Here is a 27,314-nt window from a genome sequence, read left to right as displayed (position 1 = left end):
TTTTAATTGCGAGCGCGCGCTGCCGGCCCGTTACTCAAGTATAACCGCAGTGCAGCCAGCCCGGTAAATTATTTGGACATTATAATATAATGAGGCTCTCGGAAGGTCCATGAAACGACTTATTTGTGTTCAAAATCATTAGCCCCCACCTGCTCGATTAAACGTTTCACTTTCTCTGATGACCGCGGACCCTCGTTAATGTGCCATTTAAAACGTAATCGATTTTGTAAAATTAGTTCCCAGAGAGGCTAAATTTGACACGGCTCTTCAACCTGCAGGCTGCAGTGATTGAATTTCAAACACGTTTTTCCAAATCAGGTGGAATATTTGGAAAAATATAAATACTTTGTTGTGACTTAATCAAATATTTCAGGCAATTCGTGAATATGTTTTACTCAGTTCCTTTTGGGGATGACCTGAGGGATATTTGTAGCATAGTCTAATCTCCAGTCGACCTGAGGAAGAGGTAGCGAGTCTGAAACGTTGACCCTCAGGCACTGGAGGTTAGCCTGTTTTCCAATCCAATGCAACTTAAATTTACGGTCCACTAAGACGAAAACATACCAATATGCGGGAGAGTTACAAGTCCTTGTTATCTAGGGTCTAAAAGGTCCCCCAACAGAGGCGTATAAAGGGGATGGAGGCACAAGGGGCATAAGTCCCTTCCAAATTTGTTAAACGACGAATATAAAAATATAAGCTCGTTAGCTCGTTACCATCAATTAAGAAACACGGTGCTCTCTCCGGCGCTACGATGACTTTTGATAAAGAAGTCGATTATTTCGAAATTTTACTAATGAAAATCAAAAACCGTCGCGGCGATTACTTATCTCTTTTTATTTAATAGTAAGCATAACTCAGTAATAATTACAATTCGAAGTGGTCAGCTACAAGCTATATCTCTTTACTAAAGTCTTGAGAACGAGAAATTTAATATTACGACGTTTTGGATGGTGTAAAACTGTTGGTCCTGATGTTTTGTAATCACGAAAGGTGTAAACATTTTCTTGTAAAAACTAGCAGGATGGGGTGCTCCAAAATACAAATATTTATATACGAAGTACGTTGAAACGTAGCTCTAAAACACATTTATGAAGTCTTAAAAGCCAAAATTGTCTAGGACACTTCTATTTTTGGGGGGAGTATTCCATCACTCCTGAATCCTTAGGTGTCTCAGCCACGTATTTAAACGACTAATATATAAAATAATTAAAATCCTTTTTCTTATTCTGGTACGAAGAGAGATGTTTGTAGCAGTATGTTCTGAAGAAATACAGGACCCTTTTTCAAAATCTACTTCAGCCAATAACTTGTTAAAATATACTAGTAATGTATATATAATTATAAATATTCTGTTATTTATTTTAAGTGATTATTTTTGTGTAGTGTTTGTTTTAGTTTTATACTAAACGTTTTTACCAAAGATTTAAATTAGATGCATATGTCTATTTCTTATTTACTTGCTTGCATAAATAATTTGGTTGACTTTATCAGTAAATATAACTTCTCATTACTCTTATTATTATGTAAAGGAGTGATTTGCTATCGCAAGATTTACATGTATTTGGTTATATACCGTATTTTTTTTGTAATACTGAAAACCAATTTTTCAAAGTATAGCGATACGAAGTACGTACTAATAATTAGGTACAGTGCCAACTAAATAGACAGTCATTTTACCGTTGTTCTGTTAGTTTTATCATTCGAATGAGTTGCTACATTTGTATTTACCGTTTTATTGAGCACTTTTTCTGTAGAGGGTGTTCATTTGAAAACTTCAAACTCGTATTAAAAGACTTATACCCCAAGTATCAAAATTCAGTAAACGGGATTGTATATAATACTAATTGGGGGGGGGGGAATTATTTTCAAAATGAGGGTGCTCACCCCCATGCCCCTCGTATCCAAAATTTTGAAATGGCAACTAATACCTTGTAACACCTCAAATTAAAGCTTATAAAAATGCTGTATTTTGGTAAAACAAAATTACATCGGCCAAGCCGTTTGGTATCAGCAGCCAATAATTCAATTTCTTACATTATAATTATCAGTCTACAAACTACTGTACTACTGATAATAACAACAAAACTCATTACTCATTGAATAATATTGTACACTATTGTTGGACCTGTATTTATTGAAGAAAACTTAAATGAAGAATCGAATTTCAAATGAATACTGTATACCGTAACGAAGTCGATGGATGGTGCACTATGCTTAGTTCTAAGTTTTTTCTGTATGGTCACTAAGACCTTCTTTGTCCCTATCTTTACTAACATAAATATTATTATCAATAATGTACTTTAAAAATTTGTCAATTCAATAGCCAAAACCAGCACATAACCATTCACCTGTACCAGAACCCCGATACGAGTACCGTCATCAGGTCCTGGGAGGCGTAGATCGGCGAAACGGCCGAGGCGGAGCAGCGACTTCGGAACCTCGCGCCGATTACATCGCCCGATTGAATACCATAATTATTCCAATAAATCGGCCGCGATGCTGACGGACGCTCGTCTATCTAACAACCTATATATTTTAATTGCACACTGGCCGGACCAAATTACAGTGCGCCGGTGTGTGTATATAATTTTTTGGTAGCAGTTGTGTGGCAGCCCGCCCCGCCTCGTGCTCACCGTGCTCTATGGCTCCACCGGTCACCGGTTAGCGGGCACCGGTCGCCACGGCACACCCCATATACCACAGGTTTACTCTACCTCTTACCACTGTCTGTTGTGTAGCAGCCCGCCCCGCCTCGTGTTCACCGTGCTCTATGGCTCCACCGGTCACCGGTTAGCGGGCACCGGTCGCCACCGGCACACCCCATATACCACAGGTTTACTCTACGTTGTACCTCTTACCACTCATGTGTGTTGTGTGGCAGCCCGCCCCGCCTCGTGCTCACCGTGCTCTATGGCTCCACCGGTCACCGGTTAGCGGGCACCGGTCGCCACCGGCACACCCCATATACCACAGGTTTACTCTACGTTGTACCTCTTACCACTGTCTGTTGTGTGGCAGCCCGCCCCGCCTCGTGCTCACCGTGCTCTATGGCTCCACCGGTCACCGGTTAGTGAGCACCGGTCGCCACCGGCACACCCCATATACCACAGGTTTACTCTACGTTGTACCTCTTACCACTCGTGTCTGTTGTGCGCGACGTAACTTTATAGTTACTACCAGCCTATTAAAGCGATTAGAGATTTGCTAGTAGTTTCCTCTCAAGGGTGGTTGACAGATGTTAGTTATTTGTCAAGTATCTATAATATAAAGTGATGTCATCTAATATAATATTTAAATCAATTGAATGAGAATATGGTTTATTTCATTGCCAGATAAAGTATACATACAAAACTACTGAGAATTGTAATAATTTGTTTCACTATTTATTTTTTTGTGTGTTTAAGTTTTATATTTGTAGTTGTACTTCACTTTGTCTTCTTCCTATTACATAAATATATTCTTGCTTTGTCTATTTGTTGCCTCACTGATTATGATTAATTCTTTTTATTGCTTATTGACGTATTTTATTTATATTTTTTTCTTACTCACTTAATGCTTATTCTTTGTTACTTTTTCTGTATTATATGGTCATATTTGCTAGCATAAATCTTTCGAAAAACAAACATAGGAAGATAGTTAACCACTTTTTCAAACAAATTAAAACATAATAACCTCGAAATCCCAATATCTCACTATGGAATTGGATATTCTATAACGCTCGATATACAAGTTAACCCCTTGAAGTCACGGACGTAGTAGGGATGTCACCGGTGAAGAGATGGAACTTAGCATTTAAGTATGGTTTCAGCAGTTTGCTACTAAAAACCAAAGACTCCTTGGTTCGGGGTCCACATGAAACGTTGTTGTCAATTGGTTATTATTAATACCACTTGATAAGAATCATGTGCTTTTTGCTAGCAACAAACTTACACCTAACCGAATTTACATCATCATAAATCTCTATTTGCCCTAATATACGTGTAAACATGTCGGGTAAGTTAGAAAAACCTTCCTATTCTTATAAAGGACACCTTTTAAAACCGTACAGGGTGTCCAAGAAGCGTACGCTTGTACAGGATAGTCGAGACGAGCAGGTGGATCTCGCAGGTCCAGAATCATGAATGTATGCAACAATCCTGTACTTCCACGCCGCGCCGGTCCAAGACATCCATATTTCAAGAGATGCGCGCGATACGATCTCGGCCCACGCGCATGCGCGTACCGGCCACGACGCGATGTAATAGGCATTAGAATTGATTTATCGGCAAATGACCAAACAATAATCCGCCGAGGGATCTAATAGTTTTCGGAAACCCGGGATTAGAGAGAAGTGTACGAGCGGGGGTGAAGAATTGATAATGATGACCTTTGATGACGTCATTTCACCGCTGACCTCTGCGGCGTGAGCCCTCGTCTCTGTGATGGATGATGGGAACATGCAGTGCACATCATATTGTTAAGTGGCTCGGAGATGCACCAGCGCCCATCATGCTCTTTGTGAGAAGGCTACTGTAGTTTTATCACATTCTTGTTGGAGTGCGATAGGGGCTTACCTTTGAGTAACGATACCGTAAGCTTTGTAAGACAAGAAGCATGAAACCTCTATTCATTTTGGCCTAAATGGCCTTTTCGTTACTTCCGGAGTAAGGGAATATTCAGGATACGGAGAGATTGAGTCAGTTTCTGAAGAATTCATGTTCCCCACCTGACGTAACGATGAAGATCATGAATTTATCTCCGTTTCAGCCACTGTTAACTGAGGAGATGGAAGACTAATAATTATTGCGTTTACCAGTGAAACAAGGAAAGTTGGAAATTATTCCTCCAAAGCTGGGCTTGCAGACTCTTAACACTGAACGAGCCCTATCCCTTGCAACCCTGCATCATCTTCGAGGAAATATTGAGGCAGTTCCTGGAGAGTTCATGTTCCCCACCTAACATAAAGATGGGGATCATGAATTTATCTCCGTTTCAGCCACTGCTAACTGAGAAGATGGAAGACTAATAATTATTGCATTTACCAGTGAGACAAAGAAATTTGGAAATGTTCCTCTAAAGCCAGGCTTACAGACTCTGCCACTGAAGGAACCCTATTCCTTGCAACCCTTGCATCATCTGCTAGGAAATGGGTCACTCCCCATCCAACAATTTGTTTTTAACATTGTCCAGGCACTTCAGAATTCTGCTAAAGGGCTCTCCGGAATCAACTCGAGTGCCAGTGTTGAATGGCTTGCCTCACATATGGCCCTACATCGATATTAGTAGCCTACAAAGTTGCCTTTGTCTAACACAAAATGTTTGGGCCAGTAATATATGTACGATTATGTACGATACCATATTATGTACGATGCTGATCATCATCTCGAAGTGTTGATCGATTTTCTGGATAATTTGGGTCTTACATTTCAGCTGCTATGGAGTTACGTCATTACAGAGCACTTCGAAAAGTATTAAAAGTAGTAAAGAATTTAGTTGTAAATCGAAGTTTCAAAGCCAGCGCGTTGTTGGTGGGCCCGTAGTATCAATTTTGCCCTATACTTTACCAATAATGAACAAAAGAGTCATTTGGCTTTCTTAGTTTACTTCAAAATCTGCGGTATTAATTTAAAATTGGGATTTCTATGCCCATAGGAAATTCGGTGCAAATCGTGGTCTTATTGGAATCCATATTGTGAATCCATATAAGTGCAGAGTATATTTATCTAAGTAACTTCACCTCTTAGAGATTGTTTTTAAGGAACAATGTATCCACTACATGTTTTGTGAATAACGCATGTATATATGCTGCTGATCTTTTTTCTCACTGAATATTGTTACAATGGTTTATTCGCTTATTGCTGCGATTTTAATTTCATAATAACTAATGATCAATTTCGACACGAAATTTATATTTTCATTTTTACAATCCTCCAATTAGGAGCATTTCCCGTTTTCTTCGGTCTTTGTTTCAGTAGTGCTTTTGCGCTTGCGTTATTTCAATGACTTTTTGTAATAGCTATCATTTGAATTTTTCGGTTCACAGTTTACTTTTGATATACTTAGACTGAAGATGGCCCACCCCAATGAAGCCGAAGTAATTTTTATGCGCAATTACCCAAAAACCTTAGTTTATAGTGAAGACACAAGTCCTATGAAAAAATGCCTTCGGCAGTATTTATGTTACTAGTAACGCTAATTTGGCTGTAGTACTTATTTTTTTGAATTTGGCAATAAGCTTGTATACTTAGAATAGTAAAAAACTAAAATCTAAACAATTTTTAAAAACATCTATTTTCCGTGCTCTTGCTAAAATCGGCACCATTAATGATAATTTTGTAATCTTTATTCTTTACAATATCCAATACCTATAATCACTTAAAAGCCTCTTAAGCATTTTTCAGGTAAGAAAATCAAAGTTATGTGTATTAAAAATCATGGCTTTTAGTCATTAATATTTCCCCACAACTAAATGGTGTACGCAGTGAAATATATCTGGATACCTTCATACATAAGAATTCCAAATTCGATCCTATAACAAAAAAGCCCAAGTGATAAAATATTGTAACTGACCTAAAACTGATTATCAATTAATGCTATTCAACTATATATTGAAAGTATTTCTATAAATGATCATAGTTTTTCCTCGCTAAGGCCGTAATCAAAACAAACTCCAATAAAACAAATATAGTTTCATCAGTTGGAACATTCAATGTTCAACAAATCATGTTGAAAACTATGAATCATGCTATTATCCTTCATCATCCATCACCAATAACGTACGTTACGTAAAGGATTAATTCACGGTATGGATCGAAACCCAAAAAGTAAAATCAGTGAAGTGGAAATCACGCACCTTAAACTAATTAGACAAATATCCTCACATATAAAGCAGGTTACGTGATTCTTGGAAGTTATCCTGATCTCAGCAAGGCTCAACTTGATGTTATATCTTCTTAACAATTTGTTGATACTTAACTATTAGTTTAGATATTAGCACCTGAAGAAGAGTTTAGATGCCACGTTGCGAAAGGTCATATTTATATACAACGTTTTCAAAATTTCCCCTGAGGGACATGACTCCAGATGAATAGTAAAAATGCTTTCAAGGACAGAAGAAATCAGGCAAATTATCGCGAGTAAGGAACACCCCCACACTGTCTAGCGCTCTGCCCACTATGGCGCTTCACACACTCGTCTAGAATGCGAGAGTGGATCCTCCTTCTATGGCACGTGGACTAGGAATGAATGTCTCCTCAAGTTTGGACCTATTAAAACTTCTCCGTCATAATGGCCAATCCAAATTATATTCCTCTTTCAAACAAATTATCTTTCCTGCGCCCCTGATAACAAAACTCTCCTTGCTAGTTGCTTACAAATTTTTGCAATAAACAGATTAGAATATTTGCAGTAAGAGCTATATTCGTTAGATTTTACGTACAGTGTAACTAGAAAAATATTCTTTCCTGTTTGATGAAATTAGGAAATATTGTATTTTACTCCCCATTCATCAATTTGAGTCCCTTAAGAAGCAAATAAATATCTTTAAGTAAATAAAGTATATTATAGTAACTTAAAGGTTATAAATGGTTTTATTATTCGCTTATATCATCCATTTTCCGATACAGTTGCACTATTGGGGCACTTTTGAAACAATATATTTCTGCACAAGTAACGTTTACCACTAATAACAGGGTCACTTTTTAAGGACTGAGGTTATAAACGCTGTGGTGTTGGTAATTTTTATTTCTATGAAAAAATTAAAAAGGAAAAATTTCACAAGAATAAAATACACACTTTTGATAAAAGGATACCCGATAAATATATGTCACTATGTGTTTATAACGGATTTCAGTAAATTACCACCGAAAACGAATGGCTAGTAAAGGTTCCTACTGTACGAACTTAGGTAGTATTGCAATTCAGTTTAATCCTTTATGTTAAATTAAACTAATTTACCGCTAAAATTCAAACAAAATTTTTGTAATCTGTAGTTATTTTAACAATTCTTCAAACTAGTGGCCGTAAAAAAATTTTATGATACATTTTACAAAATAATATGCAAGAACGAATAAAAACTAGCTCATAAAAAATCAAAACTCGTAATAATGTACGCGTAAATGTTCAAATTAAATCATAAATATAATATCAATTGCATTTTTATGGTTCTTATGCAACCAAACATAATAGAATTAACATTGGATGTTCGTTCATGCAACAGAAAATACATAACACTCCAAAAATATGTATTCCATAATAATAAATACAGTTCTTTTTAACTCCTCTATTACCTTTGAATTCTCAGAGTGTTACATTAGGTAAGTTTAAAACAGTTATTTATAAGTGGCTGGTAGAAAGGCCATTTTATGACTTGTCAGAGTTTTATTTATGTGACATCAGTGGGATAGTTTTTCAGTATATTGCTCTGCTAAAATAGTTCACTTTTGTCTCACTAACATATTGTATTATTATAATTTTTTGCATATAGATTATTGCGTCTTCTATCGATGACTGTATAATTTAAATTGTTTTAATGTTATTTTGCTCTTAGTATAAGTATTCTGACGTGATCTATTGCATGTAATGTCTAATTATCAATAAAATCTTATCTTGTCTTGTTACGGAAAGACCTTTAATTGGACGCTCGGGTAGGGTTCGATAAGCGGACCCGGTTTTTTATATCGAAGAATATAATCATCGATACTTAATATTCGCATCTCGAATACTAGACTATCAATCTATTTAAAAGTATCTATAGTCCTAAATAACAATCATATGTTTTAAATTAAAATATGAGTATAAGGAATATAGGAAAACTCATAAATAATTATGAGCCGCAATTCATATGGTTTATTTAATAATTATTTAATTGTTTATAATTATACACACGTAATTATATATTATTACGTGTATGCATAATAATAATTATTATTGTTATATATATATATATATATATATATATATATATATATATATATATACACGTAATCGTATATAATATTAATAATACGACTGCGTGTATTATTTGAAAGTGTTTACAGATGTGAATATAGATCAATTGTTCAAAATACTGTAATTAATCAGTACGATTGGTTATATCGATGGTTATGATTAAGTAATATCGTTTGCCAATTTCGATATAAAAAACCGGGTCCACTTATCGTACCCTACCCGGACGCTCTTTGGGGTTGCTTCTTCTACAATGTACCATACAAAAATTTACGTAGGCACTGACCATTTGAGTGACAGGATTAAATATCAGGCACAAACCCAAAGGACCACAGGATATTCTACATGCTTAATGACCGCACGGAAGCCCCGAATAAACCATCAGGACATCCAATAAAAGTCAAGGAGGCGCGGGCGCGGTATCTCCCATCTCTACCGTGGAGGAGGAGCGCCGCGCGGGTGTCTGAGAGGGCTGTTAGGGGACACCCCGTCGCGCGTCGTGTGCCGCCGAGACTCCCCGTAGCTCTGCTAATTTATAAGACATTCGGCACCGACCATCAAAGGCTCCCGAGTGCCGCCTGAGTCATCCCATTGTCTTCTGCGACCGCAAACCCACATCCATCGTCGGCTGTCGGAATCTCTAAAGGGCCTGACCTTAAATACCAACGAAGCGGCGATTATCTCTGTGTTTGCCAAGATTTGTTTTGAGAAAAGTAATCAAACTAAGGTGTAGTCGGAAAACTATTATGATTCAATGATGAATCAGGGGATTAAATAGCAGTCGTTTAGCTCAGTATTGTCGCTAATTCTTACTCGCCGATTGTTTAAATTCTAGCTTAATATAAAGAGTGTATAAAAAATATATACGCATTTTTAAGTACCTTTAAAACTGAAAACTTGTATCGGCTGGTTTTAAGGCAACGTCAGCTAATAACTCAAAATATTGCATTTTGTGATATAACTAACTTTTTCATTTAGTATTTGATTTGTTATGGACTTGTATGAATATTAATTAATTTTTATAAAAGTAATTGGAGCGTCAAGTGCTACTTGTATAATGACAATTTTCAAAATATCGAAAAACATTCGAAAATGGAATTTGGAGCGAATTTTGCCAAAAGAGCTTTAATTTATTCCAACAAATTACAGGTACAACTGGACAAAACTAAATCAAACTGAAAGCATCATTACTGCATAAAATTAAATAGATTGTATTAGTAAATTCAAATTATTGAACATAGAAAATGCAGCAAAGATGAAAGATACATGAACACAGGCATACAAGATCTGTGTGCTTGTGTGACTGTTGTTCCATTCGACGAGAGTAATTTAAACGGAAAAATTTGTGAAAAATGACAGAAATCTTTTCAGTTTTATGCAGTCAATATTTCTGTGACAATTAATTTTCATTACACATGAACATTTTGAAGTGTAAAATAAAGTACGAATAAATACAGAACAAAAACAATATGATCCAATATAATATAGGAGGTTTGAGCTTAAAATATGTAAAAAAGGCCCATGAAAATTGTTCAGGGTGCTATTGTTCCTGGATACATTTAAAATTGATTTTTACTCTTAACCTTACATTCCACCATATTGAACATTTTACTAATTTTACTACCATCTTGATTGTATTTTTTATATGTTCTTGATAAGTGGCTGTCCTTTCATACGATTCTATAATGAAATGGTAAAGCCAAATAAAATCGTAAATAAACCATAAACTAAAATAAAACTCACTTAGAAAATAAATTTGAAAAACAATAATTTTAAATGAGGCTAGGATTGTAAACGATAAGCTCTACATTCTATTACTTTTAAATGCATCAAATGAACACGATTCAAACATGCTTTTCGATAAGTGAATGATTTCGTGATACGTAAATAACAAATAAACAGTTTATTGAACCTTTTATTGGGGAGAACAGTTTGAGTACAAAAAATTAAGTTGGTAGCATTGTGATACACTCAATTTTTTCAAAAAATTTATTTATTTCATTTGATTTACATGCTATAAAACAGGATATACCCTAATAATATTACAGCAGTTCACAAAAATTCCATAACATACATCAGTAGGAGTTATAGCGTAAGTCTCTATAGCACACTGTCTTCACTTCTGGCACAAAAATAATAATAAAGACGGCGTTTGAAAACTTGTCATCAAGAATAAATGTTTATACAAAATATATAAATAAACAATATAGATAATAATATATAACAGTAACGAGTGTAATATCTTAAATATAATATAATAACAATGTATAATATAATATAGTAAATGTAATATAGTATAATATAATAGTCATAAATAAATAAACACTAACCCACATAGAGAACAGAACAACCCAGGGAGCAACATATGGAGAACGTTAACCTACGAATCTCATTACAACAATGGCTTAATCCTTTTTTGAAAACATTCAAGCTGTCATTGTGAATAGATTGTTGCACGTTTATGGCTCTAGTCATTTTGAAATTATTCTTAAAAGAGTTCAAAAATTAATGGATTAATAAATTTGTATTATTATAAATTTCGTATCAATTTTGTTATCAATAATTATATTGTTATTTCTTCGTTATAGTCCCGAAATTGTTTGTTTTTGTGAACCGTTATTAATTATAAACTCATAAAGTAAACAAACGATGTTGCTTTATACAGCAGGAGAGGGACATATCGTGCAGGCCTCGGACGCCGGGCGGAGGCTGGAGCGAATAATTGCATCCTTGGTAAATTCTTCAATTTTAAAAGGCACATTAATTTACTAGAGATGGTTTCCGAGGGAGTACCCGCCAGTCAGGATGACTCCGCTGGGGTAGAGAGACGTGTCGGAGTCGAAACTCAATTTGAGTTAATCTCGCGAACACTTAGGTCAGGAGTTAACCCACCTGCAGTCGGTCATTATGCGGGAACAGTGCGGCTCCCAATAGCGAGCCTTGAGGTACACCGTGCTCACCGTCTGCAACACACAACAGATCAACCGGTTAACCACCTTCGTTCACACTGAAGATGTTCTGCAGTAACTAACAATGTTTATTATTATATGAGATAATAATTATTTATATGAGTACGTTTCTCGTTTCTCCACGATGAAGATCTCCCTCTAAAAAGGGTTCATGCATCACAGTAATACTAGTAGTTCTTATACTTAAGTACATAAACAGATTTTCTTTTCTCATGTACAATATAGATAAATAATTCAGTCATTAATTACTCAATGGTACTTATATAAACCGTTTTACAAAGCACCAAAACGTGCATTAAACACTCATGTCAACAAGACATTGTTTAAGTGATAAGAATCAATACTTATTTCTTTTCGTTAAACAATTGTAAAACATTGACCCCGGCCTTTTATTTAAACTTCGGATTAGAAGATTGGCAATGCGTAATAATTAGACTTATGTATAAATGCCTGTTGGAAAAAAAAGATAGCTGGTAATTCGCCTGCGCAATGTGTAAATTAGAACCAATGTTCAAAGGAATTGTATTGGAGTTATTTTGGAACAAGTACTTTACTACTCTAAAATATATATATGCTGGAAAATTACTTTTACTAAATGGTACACCTAAAATATATTAGCACATACAGATTATGCCCCTTTCTTTTATAAAAATTATGAAAGGTTTGACATATTTCATGATAAAGAGTCTTCTCTGTATGGACACTTAGATTACACATGACAAAATAAAAAAAAACTATTACATAGATTTATCCGTCACACGTATACATTCATTGGATTAGTTTTAAAATAAAAAGAAAGTAGAATAAATCGGAAAAAGGAATCAATAGCTTATTTTTAAAAGTCCATAAGAACGGAGTGTTTAAAAATATAGTTACTAATTGGTAAACTGTACCATAACTAATGGTACACCAAGTTTCTAGAAAATTTATTGTCTCTCTTCCTTAATTATTTATTAAAAGGGGTTTAATTATTTATTAAATTAGACGACAATCTACAGATAGCATCCAAACTATCCCAACAAATTTTCAGTTACTCAGTATTCCACAAAATATATGGAAATGTTTATTTTATAGTGATGGTATTTTATTGCATATATTTTTTAATTGCATATTTAACTTCCCGATCTAACAAAAGTTGGCTTATTACCCAATATAATCTAACCTAACCTAACCTTGGCTAACCTTTCGTATTTTCACCTTCTTTCTTCATGGAGTTTTACAATTTAGTTGCCATGAAAAAATCCACTTCAAAGCCAGATCAAAAATAACCAATTTTTCATGCAGTAGATTTTTTATTTTCCGCCTAAAAAGAAGAAGGAAAGTTACATTACTTTTCCCGTTCTTCAGCGTCCGAAAACTGTGTAAAGGTCGTATCAAAAACAATAAATTGAGGAGACCATAAGGTGAACAGTCCTTACGCCAAAGCCAGAAATTTTTGACACGCTATCGCTATCTGGAAACTAAAATTATAAAAAAACTAAAGATACTTTGATGCAATAACGTGAAATTTACTAAATGTATATTTAAAAAAATAATATCCCCGGCCAGTCTCAACAAAGTATCCAATCTCCATCACGTTCTGGGCGCTCAAGGTTAAGCGTCATTACGCAAGAATTACGATGCACGCTGCATTCCGGCAATCTGTCTAAAACTGGACATTCCTTGTCGTTTAAGCTCCGGAGATTTCCTAAGATGGGCGGCGCTAATTTCGGAATACTCCTTCTTCCATGATTCTCTGATGGCTTCCTTTGTTTGATTTTTTCATTTATAGCCTTTTCTCCACTTTTCTCCTTTTCATTTAAAGCTCTTTACGCAACTATTTTGTCTTGTTTGCCTTTTTCCTTTTTGTTACTCGTTTCTTCTGTTAGACTAAATGGAGAATTCACTTTGTCCAAACAACTTACAAACAAGTCGACAACTTATTGGTCGGTAACTTACTGTGCCATATATGCAACCTTTGTCTTATGTTTTGCCCAATGCATTGTCATTTTCTTTTATCTGTTTCTATTATTTATACCCTTGTTATTCATTGTTATTGATTGTTGTTGCATCTTGTGTGAATTAACAGGAGTATTGCCGGTTGCTGTTAATTAGTTGCATCTTGTTTATCATTTACAACTTGATGTGAGTCATATTCTCTTGATTAGATTAAGAGTATATTATGGATTAAAAGTTAAGTATTTGATTACCGTTATTAAGTTGTTGGACATTTATGTGTCTTTGTTGATAGCGACTTATCATAATTCAGCCATGTCTTTTGTGAGTATATTCTAATATTGGAATCAGTTTTTTTTACGTGCTCACAGGTACAATGCTAGATCGTTAACATTGTCCTATTATGAGATCCTTTGCAGCTTTCTCAAGGCAACGATTAAGAATTTCACTAGCTTACTTATTGTAACAGAGTTCACCCATGTTCACATTTCCGTATAGCTAAACTGTTCCTCTTTTTCAAGTTCATCTCGAAGAACCAAAATTAGAATTTTTGTGATGAAAGAGGTTCCTAGTAGGCCACTTACAAAAAGTGAGATTCATCTAGGAAACATATTATCAAATACGTTTTATCACTATGTATAAGATACACGCATCTGGCGCTGTCAACACTTACGATGTTCCATTAAAAAATATGGAGTTATGGACATGCTACACCGATCTTAAAGTCGTTATCTCACAAAACTGTAACGATACTTAATGATTCAGTTTCGGGATTTAATTAACCTATCACTGTAAAAATAACTTTTAAAACTTAAGTCTACGCATTCGTTCAATTAATAACTAATCATTGTGGTACATTGAAGACAACTAGGCGGTAACGACGCAACGGTTAAACAGAAACGAAACGGTCGCTAACGACATCAATCAAGCTCGTTACGATGGGTGACCAGATGACAAAATATTGTGAGAACATAATTGGCCGATATCAGCAGCGCGGGGGAGGGGTGGGCGGGGAGGGGAGGCATCATTAATCGTGGCCAGTTGTGAACCGGAAGTGGCTGGTCGCATTACGGGTGACAGATGAACCACAAATAAAAACAATGCACGCGGGGTGGTAAACCTGAAAAAACAGATCGGTGTTCATTAATAAGAAGGAATCTATCAGTCGTGAGGGAGGGAGGGGCGTCACCGGTTGCCATGGATACCGGGGGGAGGGGCGCCACCTGGAGAGTGGAGTGGAGACTGTTAACATTTGTCAAACCTGACGACTGGTCGATATAGTGAGATGGATGATCGTGTTTCCGGCGTGCGCGGCCACGGCGCGGCGCGGTAATGACCTGTGATGGTCCAGTCCATCTCCGGGGTGTGCAGGCACTCTTGGGATGGAAGTGGAAGACATCCGGAGAGCTAAGTGGTCCAGGATCATCGAGAAATTGTCAGTAGGAACAGCTTTAATGGTAATTTCTGTACAGGACCATCATTGATAGGATCAGATCTAGATAAATCCTTTGGTGAGCATGCAAAATCCCAAATATTTACTATTTTGAAGGTTTTAGGACCACAAAGAGAGCATAACTTTGATGTTCTATACGATTCCAGTAATTATATCACTTCATGAAGATCATCAAAGATTTCTATAATCCTTTGGTGAGTATCCAAAATCCCAAAAATTTACTATTTTGAAGATTTTAGTGCCACAAAAAGAGCGTAACTTTTGATGTCATATACGATTCCAAACATAATATCACTTCATGATGATTATCAAAGATTTCACAATTACTTCCATGATCTTCTTCTAAAATTTATGTTTTGGAGGCAACATCTTGAGCATGAATACCCCGGTGAGCAGCCTACTAGGGTACCGGCTCAGGCGATCTGATTGATTCTGGACAGGTTTCGGGTATCCGAGCTGAGCAGCTGGCCGCGGGCTACAGTTATGTGTTGTGGGGAACATATTTCCACGCAATACTTGCATCCAAGGATATTCACTTTTACCGATCAGTCCAGTTGGCGGTATCGTTTCTCGAGACACATAACTCGGACTTGGGCAAGAACCGACCATTACGCCACCATTTGTGCAAATCGACGATGATTGTGCAACTCTTTCAGACGGTTTCTCACTGCTCGAACAAACCGAAGGTCTGACACAAACCCTATGGTCGATTTGAGCAACCTATATGATACCTTGGCGTTGAGCAAGGATTGGTGGTGAGATAAATTTCACCTCTGAAATTTTCGTATACTTAGACGAACTAATGCTGTTGAAAAGGGTGAGAAAATTCTTTGAGCATTCTTTGACTTGGCATTACAGTTAGAAATTAAAGATTTGACAAAGAAATCTTGAATTTCACCAAGTCAAATGCCTTAACGTATTGAAATGCTATATGCAAAATTCCTATAGTATCAACGGAAGGAATCAAACGTTTAGTAGAGTCAAACAAACTGCAGATCTTATGAATTATAATATTGTTTGAGGAAAGAGCAACCTAGGATGATAACATAAGATGTTTCTCAATTAAAGTAGAAATACAAGTTCATTAGTATATTATGTTAAATCAAGTCTTTATCACTTTCTAAATCTTCTCTTTTGTATTGACTTTTAATCTGTAAATGACCATTTTAGTTTACCCAACAATTATTCTGTAAGTAAGTATTTTGGCGCGCCATTTCCGACTATTTAAGTGAGTATTAAATAATACAAATTATGACTGAAGTAGGCCCCATTTTGTTCCTTAAACAGTTCTTGACCCGTTTCTTTGTTGAGAACGATCTTTCAGCAGTACCTGTCAGTTATACTAAATTATTTAAATAATAATAATCGTTTACTAAAAACGTGATTGAGAAAATTAAAAATTTGGGGGGTCCGGGCTCCATGGACCCCCTCGCTGGCTACGTCCTTGAAAACAGCTTAAAACTTGTGAATAGCTAATGTTCTTAATTGTATTAATTAAAGCCCAAATGACCAATTACAACCAAGAAAGTCTTTCAAATCCTACTAGAATCTGAACCACGAAAATACGGATCTTCTATAGCATTACTCTGCTGAAATCTAGTTATCTTCTAAATTCTATTCAATATCACCAAAATGGAGTTAATGCTGTTTTTTTTCCAAAACTGCTCCATTACATAGGAGCCTTCAAAATAAGTCCTCCAAGTGATTGGGCTACAAGAATTTGCCAAGCCAAATAATTGTTGCATTGTTTTATTCTTCTACAATCTTGTTTAACAGTATCCACATTTTGAATCTTACTCTGAAAGGGTGGATGGTTAAAATCGATAACTTCTTCACGTATTAGTTTTTTCTGCGGATCTGTAAAAGTAGGTTCTGAAATTGCTACTGTCCAATCGTTTTATGTGTTATCAACAATTTCCTCGTAACAATAAATACACCACAATACTTCAGGTGCGCTACCAAGACAATCTACTGAAATCATATGGCATTGCAAAACTTGCAACAGTTACACAACGTCTTTCTAAACTGTCCGCAGTACGTATCCACTTAGACCGACTGTAATTATTAATATATCCGAAGCGATCAAACAAATCGTGTGTAAAATACACCATTAAAGGCTAGAAAACAATATCAAGGTATACCGACTTTCGCGAGCCATACCCTGCTGCCGCCGTTGCCACCTGACGGAAGCGATTAGAAAGTAGAAACTTGCCAGAGCGGACTCCAGACCCGATACAGTTGTTACAATATAATTACGGTTACCTTTTATCGGTCCGCTGTGTGTAATTTTCACACCGCTTCAATACGTTGTTGGGCGAGACTTATAGTCTATTACGGTGTGTTATGAAGGTATGAAGCTTCATGGTCTAGTTGCGCGGATATCATCACTATGGTGCCGACATGGTATTCCTCCACCGTCAGGGGTTTGATACTCGTTCCGAATTTGATAATTCTGTAACAGTTTACTCTGGAGGGCCAGCATTTGAAATTCTAATGGACGAATTCGCACTTTTAGCTGGTCGACACCAATGTGGGTTTGAGGATAATCAATAATGGAAACAAAGCTATAGCAAACCAATGCTTGGTGAATTATTGTCGTTTGAAGTTTTGAAAAGAGTCTACCAGCCATCAGACTAGTATTTCAGAGGATGTACAATAATCTTTTTCTAGGAAATATAAGTACATAGGAAGAAGAATAAAAATATATTTGACACCTTCTTACTATAATATACTAGGTATATAATCAGCATCTTATACTAAACTAGGAAATTCCATTATGAACAAGCATTCCAGTATTTTTGTAATTTCTTACTGCAGTTCGAATTTGTCTTTTTCAGTCTCCCACATTTTAGATTCTTAAATGATTTTATGCAGTACCAATGACTATAACTATAATTTTTTTTATAAATATGTTTGAAATATTAATAACGAGGCACTAAGATTAAACTGGAACGCGTTTTTTTTTAACTTCCTTGCAGACTTTTCCCTGAGCCAAATTGCAAATTACTGGCAGCCTCAAATGGTAAAACAAGATTGTGGTTTTTACAACTATCTGTAAATAATCAGAACTTTTACGCAAAGGAAAGAGTTTGTTCGAAGAATATTAAATATTTAGTTCTCATTTCATGTCAAATCCATTCATACATTTTGTAAATCACGAAAATGAAGGTTAGCACTGAAACTTAACTATATTTTTATTACATTATACTATTATACAGTTCTTAATAACTTTCATAATTCAAACAAACGTATGTAGGAAACAAAATGTAAAACATTTTGTACAAAACTAAATGTCTATGTAATCTTTCAAAGAGGTCGTTTTGGTGGAACGTTTTGTTGTCACGTAGTAAAACCATTCATTTTTTGGAAAAAATATACGTTAATTTTAGCATAACCCTAGTTAAATACTGGTAATCTTCTTAATTTGGTATATTTACGCTCTTTCAACAGTAATCTCCAAACACTGAAAATCTCCAAAGCCGTAGAGTTATAAACCAGCCAAAAGTTGAATTAATGTTTCACTAGTGGCTGCTAATGCAATAAATTACACCATGTTAAACTCTACAGGTTATAAAGCCAACTTTACTCATGTGAAGTGATGAATAAGGGCATAAACCCGCAGTAACAGCGGCCTGTAACTTGACCCTGGAAGTTCACTTTCACGCAGACAGAATAAATTACTGTCTGTTGATGGATCGCAAATAATTCACGCGCGTAATTTATAACAACACTTTCCTCCCATTATACCATCTGCATAAATCAAAACCACCCACAGGAGTCGCAGGATCAAAAGTAAGGCAGCGTGAATGATGTTCCTGTAAACACGAATCTGAAAATAGGGTCCTTTAGGAACTTTTACATAATCATTTTAGACTCTACATTATTATAAAGAACTTTTCAAGGTATTTTTGAAATCGTGTCGTTGTCCGACCGTTTGTCTTTGTCTGTGCGATAAGGGATTATAGAAAGGTCCTATAAACTTTAAACTCGGTACGTAGGTTCGCCTTGCGCCAAAGAAAACTCCTGTTGAATTTGGGTCTGTCTGTTTGTCCATCCGTCTACCCAACTGAGCGATAATTCTTGACAGAAAGTTCCTATAAACTTCAAACTCGGTACGTAGGTTTGTCTTGCACCAAGGAAGCTCCCTGTTGAATTTGGGTCTGTCTGTTTGTCCATCCGTCTACCCAACTGAGCGATGATTCTTGACAGAAAGGTCTTTAAAACTTTAAACTCGGTACGTAGGTTTGTCTTGCACCAAGGAAGCTCCCTGTTGAATTTGGGTCTGTCTGTTTGTCCATCCGTCTACCCAACTGAGCGATAATTCTTGATAGAAAGTTCTTTAAAACTTCAAACTCGGTACGTAGGTTTGTCTTGCACCAAGGAAACTCCCTGTTGAATTTGGGTCTGTCTGTTTGTCCATCCGTCTGCCTGACTGTGCGATGATTCTTGATAGAAAGGTCTTTAAAACTTCAAACTCGGTACGTTTCTTCGTCTTGCACCTTTTCCACATTATGATGTTACATGTCATTGGTATGGATCAAGATTAGTTTTATGATTATTTCTTCCATTAAAGTTAATTATGATTTCAAAATATTTGGTACTTTTATGCTTTGTTATTCAAAGAATTTTAGTTCTTATAAATAAATAATGACCTGTTTTAAACTTTCTTTTTCTTTATTTGTCTACCTTTCCACATAAAAAGCAGTATCTGTCATCCAGCGAAACTGGGTGATTTAGTTGATGATCTGACAATTAACAAATTGGCCCAGATGTCTGACAATTGACGGTGACGAAGCGGGCTGTCCAAATATTATGATTAATTGACGGGCCAGCTGTCAGTGTTTAAACAACTTCGTCGCCCTGACTAAGACACATTATTATAGGCCAAAATGTCTGAAAATAAGTTTCTTCAGAAAGAAAGTGTATACGTCAAAAAATAATGGCGACTTATAATTTCAAATCCTTCAAAACAAAACCATAACCGTCAATTTTATCATCATTAGTTCTGTTCTTTAGGAATTAAAAATTAACAAAATGCCATATGAAGTCATCAAATTCTTACAAGAGTACAAACTTCCCCTGGACCTAAACCTTCATATATTCCTCAAATCGATCTAATGACCAGTAGGCCTAAATGCCACACAAGAGGCCTAAAAGGTTCGACACTTTAGGACTTGCATTAATGAATTGGGCAACAAAAGAGTACAGTATGTTTTGGTTTTGTAAGCGGTCAGGGCTGATGGAGGTCAGAAGCTGACAAGAGAGGGCGCCTCAGCCTCCAGACACCCCCTTAAATCATCTCTGGCGTCGGCTCTCCTAATCTTCGGCAGCTGCGCGGAGACCTTGGAGAAAAAATACTACGGACTCATCTTGAGTAGTAAATAAAACTTTATTATATGTTGTAGTTGTACGAGGACTGCAAGATACGTTTACGGAACAGCTATTGGTGTTATTTAATCAATCTAAACTTTTAAAAAGAGATTTTTTCAAATACTGTATATATTTTGTTAAACAGAGTCCGAAAACCCTTTCCAAATGTGCATATAGAGTACGTAACATTTCACACAATATGTAGTGAAAAGGAAATAATTGTATGGTTGAACATGTTAACGTGTGCAAAGTTCAAGAAGTAAAGAAATGTTTAATTAATAAAACAAAACTACGGTATTGTGGTAATTTCTTAACTGTAATTCCTATTTATCTGCATAAACACTCTCTTTTTCACTTAAATGGAAATGCGTTTGGTTTAGTGCAAGGAAAAATGCAATCGAATCACGGAGACTCAAATTTAAACAAAAAACTGTTTCACTGTCGAAAGTGACATTTCTACTACATAACGGAGGAGGGCTTTCTGCTATTTTTCGTTTAATATATTTCAATGGGAGAATGCATACCAATAAAACATATTTACTTCTTTTATAATAATTCTGGTAATTATGTGGTTTGATACATTTTTAGGAAATATTATTTTACCACCAGATTTCTACTTCCTTCAGATGACTATCATTAGTGAAGTCTTGAAGGTTGGTGTACCGAAAGACAATAAAACCTTACAATCATTCTCAAAGGCCACATAAGAATGGACGTTAGAGAGAGAGCGCGAGAAGGAGGTAGGAAGGAGCCTTGTCGAGTGCCCCCCCCCCCCACTGACCCCCCAATGCCCCCCAGGCCGCCACATTGTCTTAGGGTCACCTAGGCCACTCGGCGAGGGAATCCATTTTGTTTTATTTCGCTTATCTCGTTATCTAAGTCATTGTATGACTCAATACGCCACAATGGGGGAGGGCGGGGCCCATAATTCAGCGCCCACGCGAGGTGGTGTCCGGCGCCCCGACGCCTCAAACAGCTCGCGTCCCCTACGGGCTAAAAAAGGAAGATATCCTTAACTTCACTGAGCACAAATCATTAAATGCTAGGTACTCTAATAACGGTTTCTACACTTCTTTATAATTAACCCTAGAAGTGGCAATGCTGAACTTTCACAGTGGCAAGCTCTTTGGCGTTACAAAAATCTTTCAAAAATTCACTAAATATATTTTTTACTCTAACTAGTCATGTTGCATACTAATTTCTTCAAAAATAGTTGAACTTTTACATTATGGCAAAACTATATGATTTCTTAAAACTGAATTGGACTTATTATGTGGAAAACCAACAGGATTTAGATTTACCGAACTAAAATTGTAACTTTGACAATTTGTAAGAAATAATAAACAGAGATAATTACAGAAAATTCAATATATACAAGAGTTATAATAAATAGTTACATAGAATGACCAAAGGAAAAAAATTTGAAAGTTATAAAGGAAAGTAAAATTATAAAAATAAAAATTTGCTTAACAGCAAAAAAAGTTATTTTGTTGAAACTGGTAAAACCAACCTAAATGCTGTAGAACCTTTACATACTATATATTATGTTACCTTGAAGAGAAAGAGTTTTTCTACAGATCTACCGTCTGTTTAATACAGTAATTTATTTTAATCTTTTTGTTTGTGATCAAATTTGAAAATGAAATTGTTTGCCAGGAAACAGTGCATAAACAAACTAACACAAGATTATAAAAACAATGCAAAATTTTTACAAACAGAAAAGATAAACAATTTTATAATAAAAAAGAAAATATATAGATGTACATATTTTGACAGAGAAACTTTAACAAAAACCAAAGAGCACTTTTACGAGTCCTTTGCCAATTGGAGAAATAGCAACGCATTCACTACAAAGAAAATCAATAAATGGGTCCACAACGCTATAATAACGCCAAACAGATGGCTAAACTGTGGCTAAGTACGTAGAACACAGTGATACCAACATCAAGCTGCAGAAACGAAATAGACAATAATTTGATAATACGAGTATACTATATGAAATGTATGCCGTATTCATGGCGACGGGGAGTGATTGTAAATTTTTGTCGAAAGTTTATAATTATTGTTTTGAATGTTATAAATTGATATAAACCTAAATTATTACGTATCAAAAATGTTCAGCATATATTTCCGCGTTTATTGATATATAACAACACGTGTTACGATACGATAAATTACGAAAAATATATATTATACAAGACCTTTGTTCAAAAGACTCGAAACGAGTCTTTTGCCACGTTTAGGGTTAAAACGGTAAATCACTAATAACTGTACTTCTAAAGAATATTTCGTGGTTTCCTTTGTAATAACAATTCTGCCTCGTTCAACGACCATCGAGAATTCGCCTCCTTTATTATGGGACTTTAATACAAGACCATCTCGTCGTTGTGTAGTGGCGCTCAAAGGTAAAACAGAGCAGATCGGACCAAAAGCTCTGAAATCAGCAAGAAATATGACCTGCTGAAGAAAGTAATTAAAGTCGTCTACCTGAGGTCACATTGACACGAGAGAGGGGCACTTAAATCCCGGCGGGGCTAAGGGGGGGGGGGAGAAACCACTAACTACTCGCCTCGGATTTTATTATTTTGGAAGTAATTTTGTTCCTTTTCCAAACTCTCTTTTGACAGACGGGTAGACAGCGTAAATGTGTAATTATGCTTCCCTTAGTCGCACAAAAACAACTCTATAATTTCCCTACACGATCCGCCGCCCGCTGGTCCAATTAGGTTGGTGGCCGCTTAAGTTCGCAAGCTAGTCCGTCTGTCATTGGCCCGAACCCTGCGAGCGGGTGTCCTTTATTCCTTCCCGTCTTTAATTACCTGCTCCTGGGTGCCCAAAGGACTCGTAATTCACCTCAATCGACCAAAGGTTCTGTTCCGAATGGAACTGTTTTGGTATAACGGAAACATCAAAATTTCGTGCAATGTCAAAGTATTTATTTTCTATCGAGGTTAGGAACTCTACTGTGCGCTTGTGTAACTAAAATGTCTGTGGAAAATAACGTATAAGCCTCTGTTAAAGTTATTATTTGGTACGGATCGCCAACATGAAAAACATACCAAAGTACGAATGAATGAATGATAAGTGTAATTTATGAATGTACTGTGGCAGTGTTGATATCATCCATAAGATGTGTTATTAATGAATCAGATAGCGACTACAGATTTTGGTTTCGATAGTTTTGTTGGTAAGCTACAAAAACCTAGTGCCCAATTTGAAAGTACATCCCTTCAACAAGATCTAGTTTCAAAAATCAAATTACGTATCTTCTCAAAATCTAGATTCAAATTTCAATATCGACCTATTTAAGGAAATTTTGTTTTCAATAAAAAAACTCGACCCTTTCATTAAAATCTTTCAAGTGTTAAATTTATTCTCTTGGCCAAAAATCTAGAATCAAATGGAATACTCCATTTCTTCATCATCCAAAAAGAATCTTATCATTTTTATGACACTCACTTCGGGTATGTAACAATGTTAGATGACACATAAAAACCGTAATCAATACCTTCCTACCCCAAAAATCTCTCTCAATATCTGACCTCCAAGAATTTGGATGATATAAACACCCCATAAGTCTCTTACTGTCCAGTAAATTTGGTATACTTTAAGCGTGAAATGAAAACAAGAAAACGACATTATTACTTAATGAATGTTTCAGGACATTCATAATGACTTTTCTGAATGTTATGGTATTTTTTATTAATCATCCGCATTGTTTCTTCAAATTTAAATGAATGATTTCTCATGATATTTTGTACCATGTCTGAATGATAACTGTTTTATCACTCTCGAAATAAACACCATTTTGACTGAAACTGCTCTAATTTACATTTAATTGCATCACCACTAAATAAGTAATTTTAAATGTGAAAACTATATTAACTAACTTAAACACATTCATAATTAAGATAATTAGAAAAGTGAGTTTTCGGTATAATGAATAGAGGAATTACTCACTCAAGGGAATTATTTTCTTGAATGACACGATGAAATAGCGATATATTGACTCGAAATCCGGTTGCATTGATCAGAGAATATATTATTTTCATACAGGGATATACCAATTGGACGGATTAATAGAGGACGTAAAAAGTGGGTGGGGGAGGGGTGTGAACGTAAAATAGAGAAGGATTGAATACTAAAACTATTATCATTCAGTATGTTCCCAATTGCTTCCAAGGACGTTGGTCAAGAATTAACAGAGGCAGTATGGTGCTATAGTAGAAGACCAAATTTTATAAAACAATTAGATTAACAAACAGATGTATCCAAAAGGAAATCAAACCTCAAGAAAGTATTTTCTTGTGATATTATACATTATGTTTGGGTTTTTAGAGTTTAAATGAAATGTTATATTGAACATTGTGACAGTGTGATTGTTGTTTGTGACATGTTCTTGTTTCACAGGATGTATATGTGAACATTGTGAAATGTTTATATCCTCACAGCTTATTTACACACAGGCCCTAATCGATGGCGAAACAGCACAGTGCCAGATTATAAGGTTGCCTCTAAGAATCTGTTTCTGTTTGCAAGGATCATTTCCTAAAGACTAGCTTATATCCTTAAGCATGCTTCCTAGAATGTCAAAGTCGTGCCTTCTAAGGATGTTAAAGTGAAAAACGTTTTATTGAGAAGAGGATCACAAAAAAACCTAAATATTTTACAATAATTTGCAACGAGAACTTGGCATTGTACCTGGTTTCTTTACAATCTCCCTTATAAACTAGGAAAGTTGTGGGTAAAGTGGAAATGGGAAAAAACACTAAACTATGGAGAACAGCTTTCTATAGTCATTGGAAAATATTATTAGTTTTTCTTGAATATAAGTAGATTTTTTATGGTGTTCTAAATATGAAAATTATATGAATCGTCTGAATCTAAAACAGAAATGGGGTGACACATTAAAATACTGCAAATAAGCATTTGAATAAAGAGGTCTGTACTAACCTGTTTTGTAAATGACATCGGTTTCTACAAATCGATTGCTGGATCTTGACCGTAATACGACCTTCACCTCTATGACGCTTTTCTAATTAACTACCTCCCGAAACCACCATAGTTTGCACAACGCTCTGTAAAATATCTATGGCCTTCCGTTTCCGGGCCACCCCCAGGCCGCGATATTCAAATGACGCTAACCAATGACCCAACAATTATCAGCTGCACACCTTGCCTCTCCTCCATTATTATACCAATTAGAGTAAATAAATCTGGCCCAACAGAGATATACGGAGGTGTCCCCGGCCTTATGTAAATACTAATTTATGTAGGACCACCGTTCCAGGCCCAGCAGCCAGGTTCCGTTCCAGGATTCTCCAGGAGTCCAGCCGCTCCAGTTACGGTATGATTAATAGAGCTGCTAATGTAACTCATGGTCTACATCCTAGCATCGTATTGTTACCCTAAGGAATCGTAAAATAATATGCGGTACAGTTTTTTTTAATATGGTGACTAACTTGCTGTTACTTGACTATTCCAAAAATCCATTTCTATTTCCAAATTCCAAACGCTTTTTTTCTAATTCTTTGGTAGAGTTTTATTCCAAATAATGAGGGATTTTATTCAATTAGTCGGATGGTTGGTAAACCTGACTGACTACTTATTGCTTATTGCACTGCACTTATTGTTGGGATGAGCTGTTACAAAATACTCCATCCATTTTTTAATAAAGGGATTTTTTCATTCAAATAATTGTAAGCTTGGCAATCTTGTAGGGTTTTACGATCAGCTGTATTACAATATATAAATATGTACAATTGATCAGTCAGGTTTACCAACCATCCGACTAACAGAACAAGATTTATCTTCAAAAATGGGTTTTTATTATAATATTAAAATTTGATGAAAACCACAAGGAAAGTATAACATATATGGTACTTTTGAAATTAGTAAAACAATCCACTTTCTTTTAATTAAGAAAATATAGGCCGTTGCAGAAAATAAATTGACTCAACCCTACACTTAAAAATGTTGTCTTAAAAATTTCCATTACGATATTAAAAAACTGCAAGAAGTTTCATGAAAAAAAAACGTTACAATATAGGTACTAATAAGATGGCTGTAACAGTTTGATTATTTGAACGAAAAACAATTTTTTGAGCGCAGCGAGTGAACGACGCAACCAATAATTAACGTAACCACATAGATTTTTTTGTTTTTATTATTATCAAATAGGCATATCTCTGCCTATTTGATTTTTGCTGTATCTCTTACGTTTTCCAATATCCCTTCAGTGTGCATAACATTTAAAAGACACATTATTGGTCGAGCCTTTGAAGTTAGAAACCACAGCCATTTTGAATTTCAATAGTACCTTTAAGAAAAAAGCTTGTAATACCTTGTAGACGTACGAGTGTCTGAGTGGAAGAGTCTTATAACAATCGGAAAGATGAAAAGATGGTTCATACCTAGGCTTTTTGGCTATAAGTCGCAAATATCTCTTCTGACTTGTGAGTTTTCAAATTTTAATAATACGTTCCTTCCAGCATATAATACCATATGCCAACCTACTATGCACTAATTTATTGTTATTTAAAACTAATAAGGTTTTAGTCGCATTTGAAGCGGTTATATTAATTCCCGCCAAAAGTGAAGAGAAAATCGCCTGAAAGAAAGAAGAGAGGAGAGACGGAAACTGACTTTAAGTAAGGAGG

General features: G+C 35.6%; 1 protein-coding gene across 1 annotated transcript in view; it reads right to left on the bottom strand.

Annotated features, from left to right (window-relative positions):
* Positions 1–27,314, bottom strand: part of LOC124367886 (transcription factor Sp9) — a 237,837-nt gene that overhangs the window by 153,803 nt on the left and 56,720 nt on the right. The window contains exon 2 of the mRNA XM_046825074.1: positions 22,239–22,241. Within this exon, the coding sequence (XP_046681030.1) occupies positions 22,239–22,241 (3 nt within the window). The remainder of the gene's footprint in view (positions 1–22,238; positions 22,242–27,314) is intronic.

This window comes from Homalodisca vitripennis, chromosome 8 (assembly GCF_021130785.1).
Source record: "Homalodisca vitripennis isolate AUS2020 chromosome 8, UT_GWSS_2.1, whole genome shotgun sequence".
NCBI classification, from domain to species: domain Eukaryota; kingdom Metazoa; phylum Arthropoda; class Insecta; order Hemiptera; family Cicadellidae; genus Homalodisca; species Homalodisca vitripennis.
Note: the sequence above shows the minus strand (reverse complement) of the source record. Positions and strands in the feature narration are given on the sequence as shown.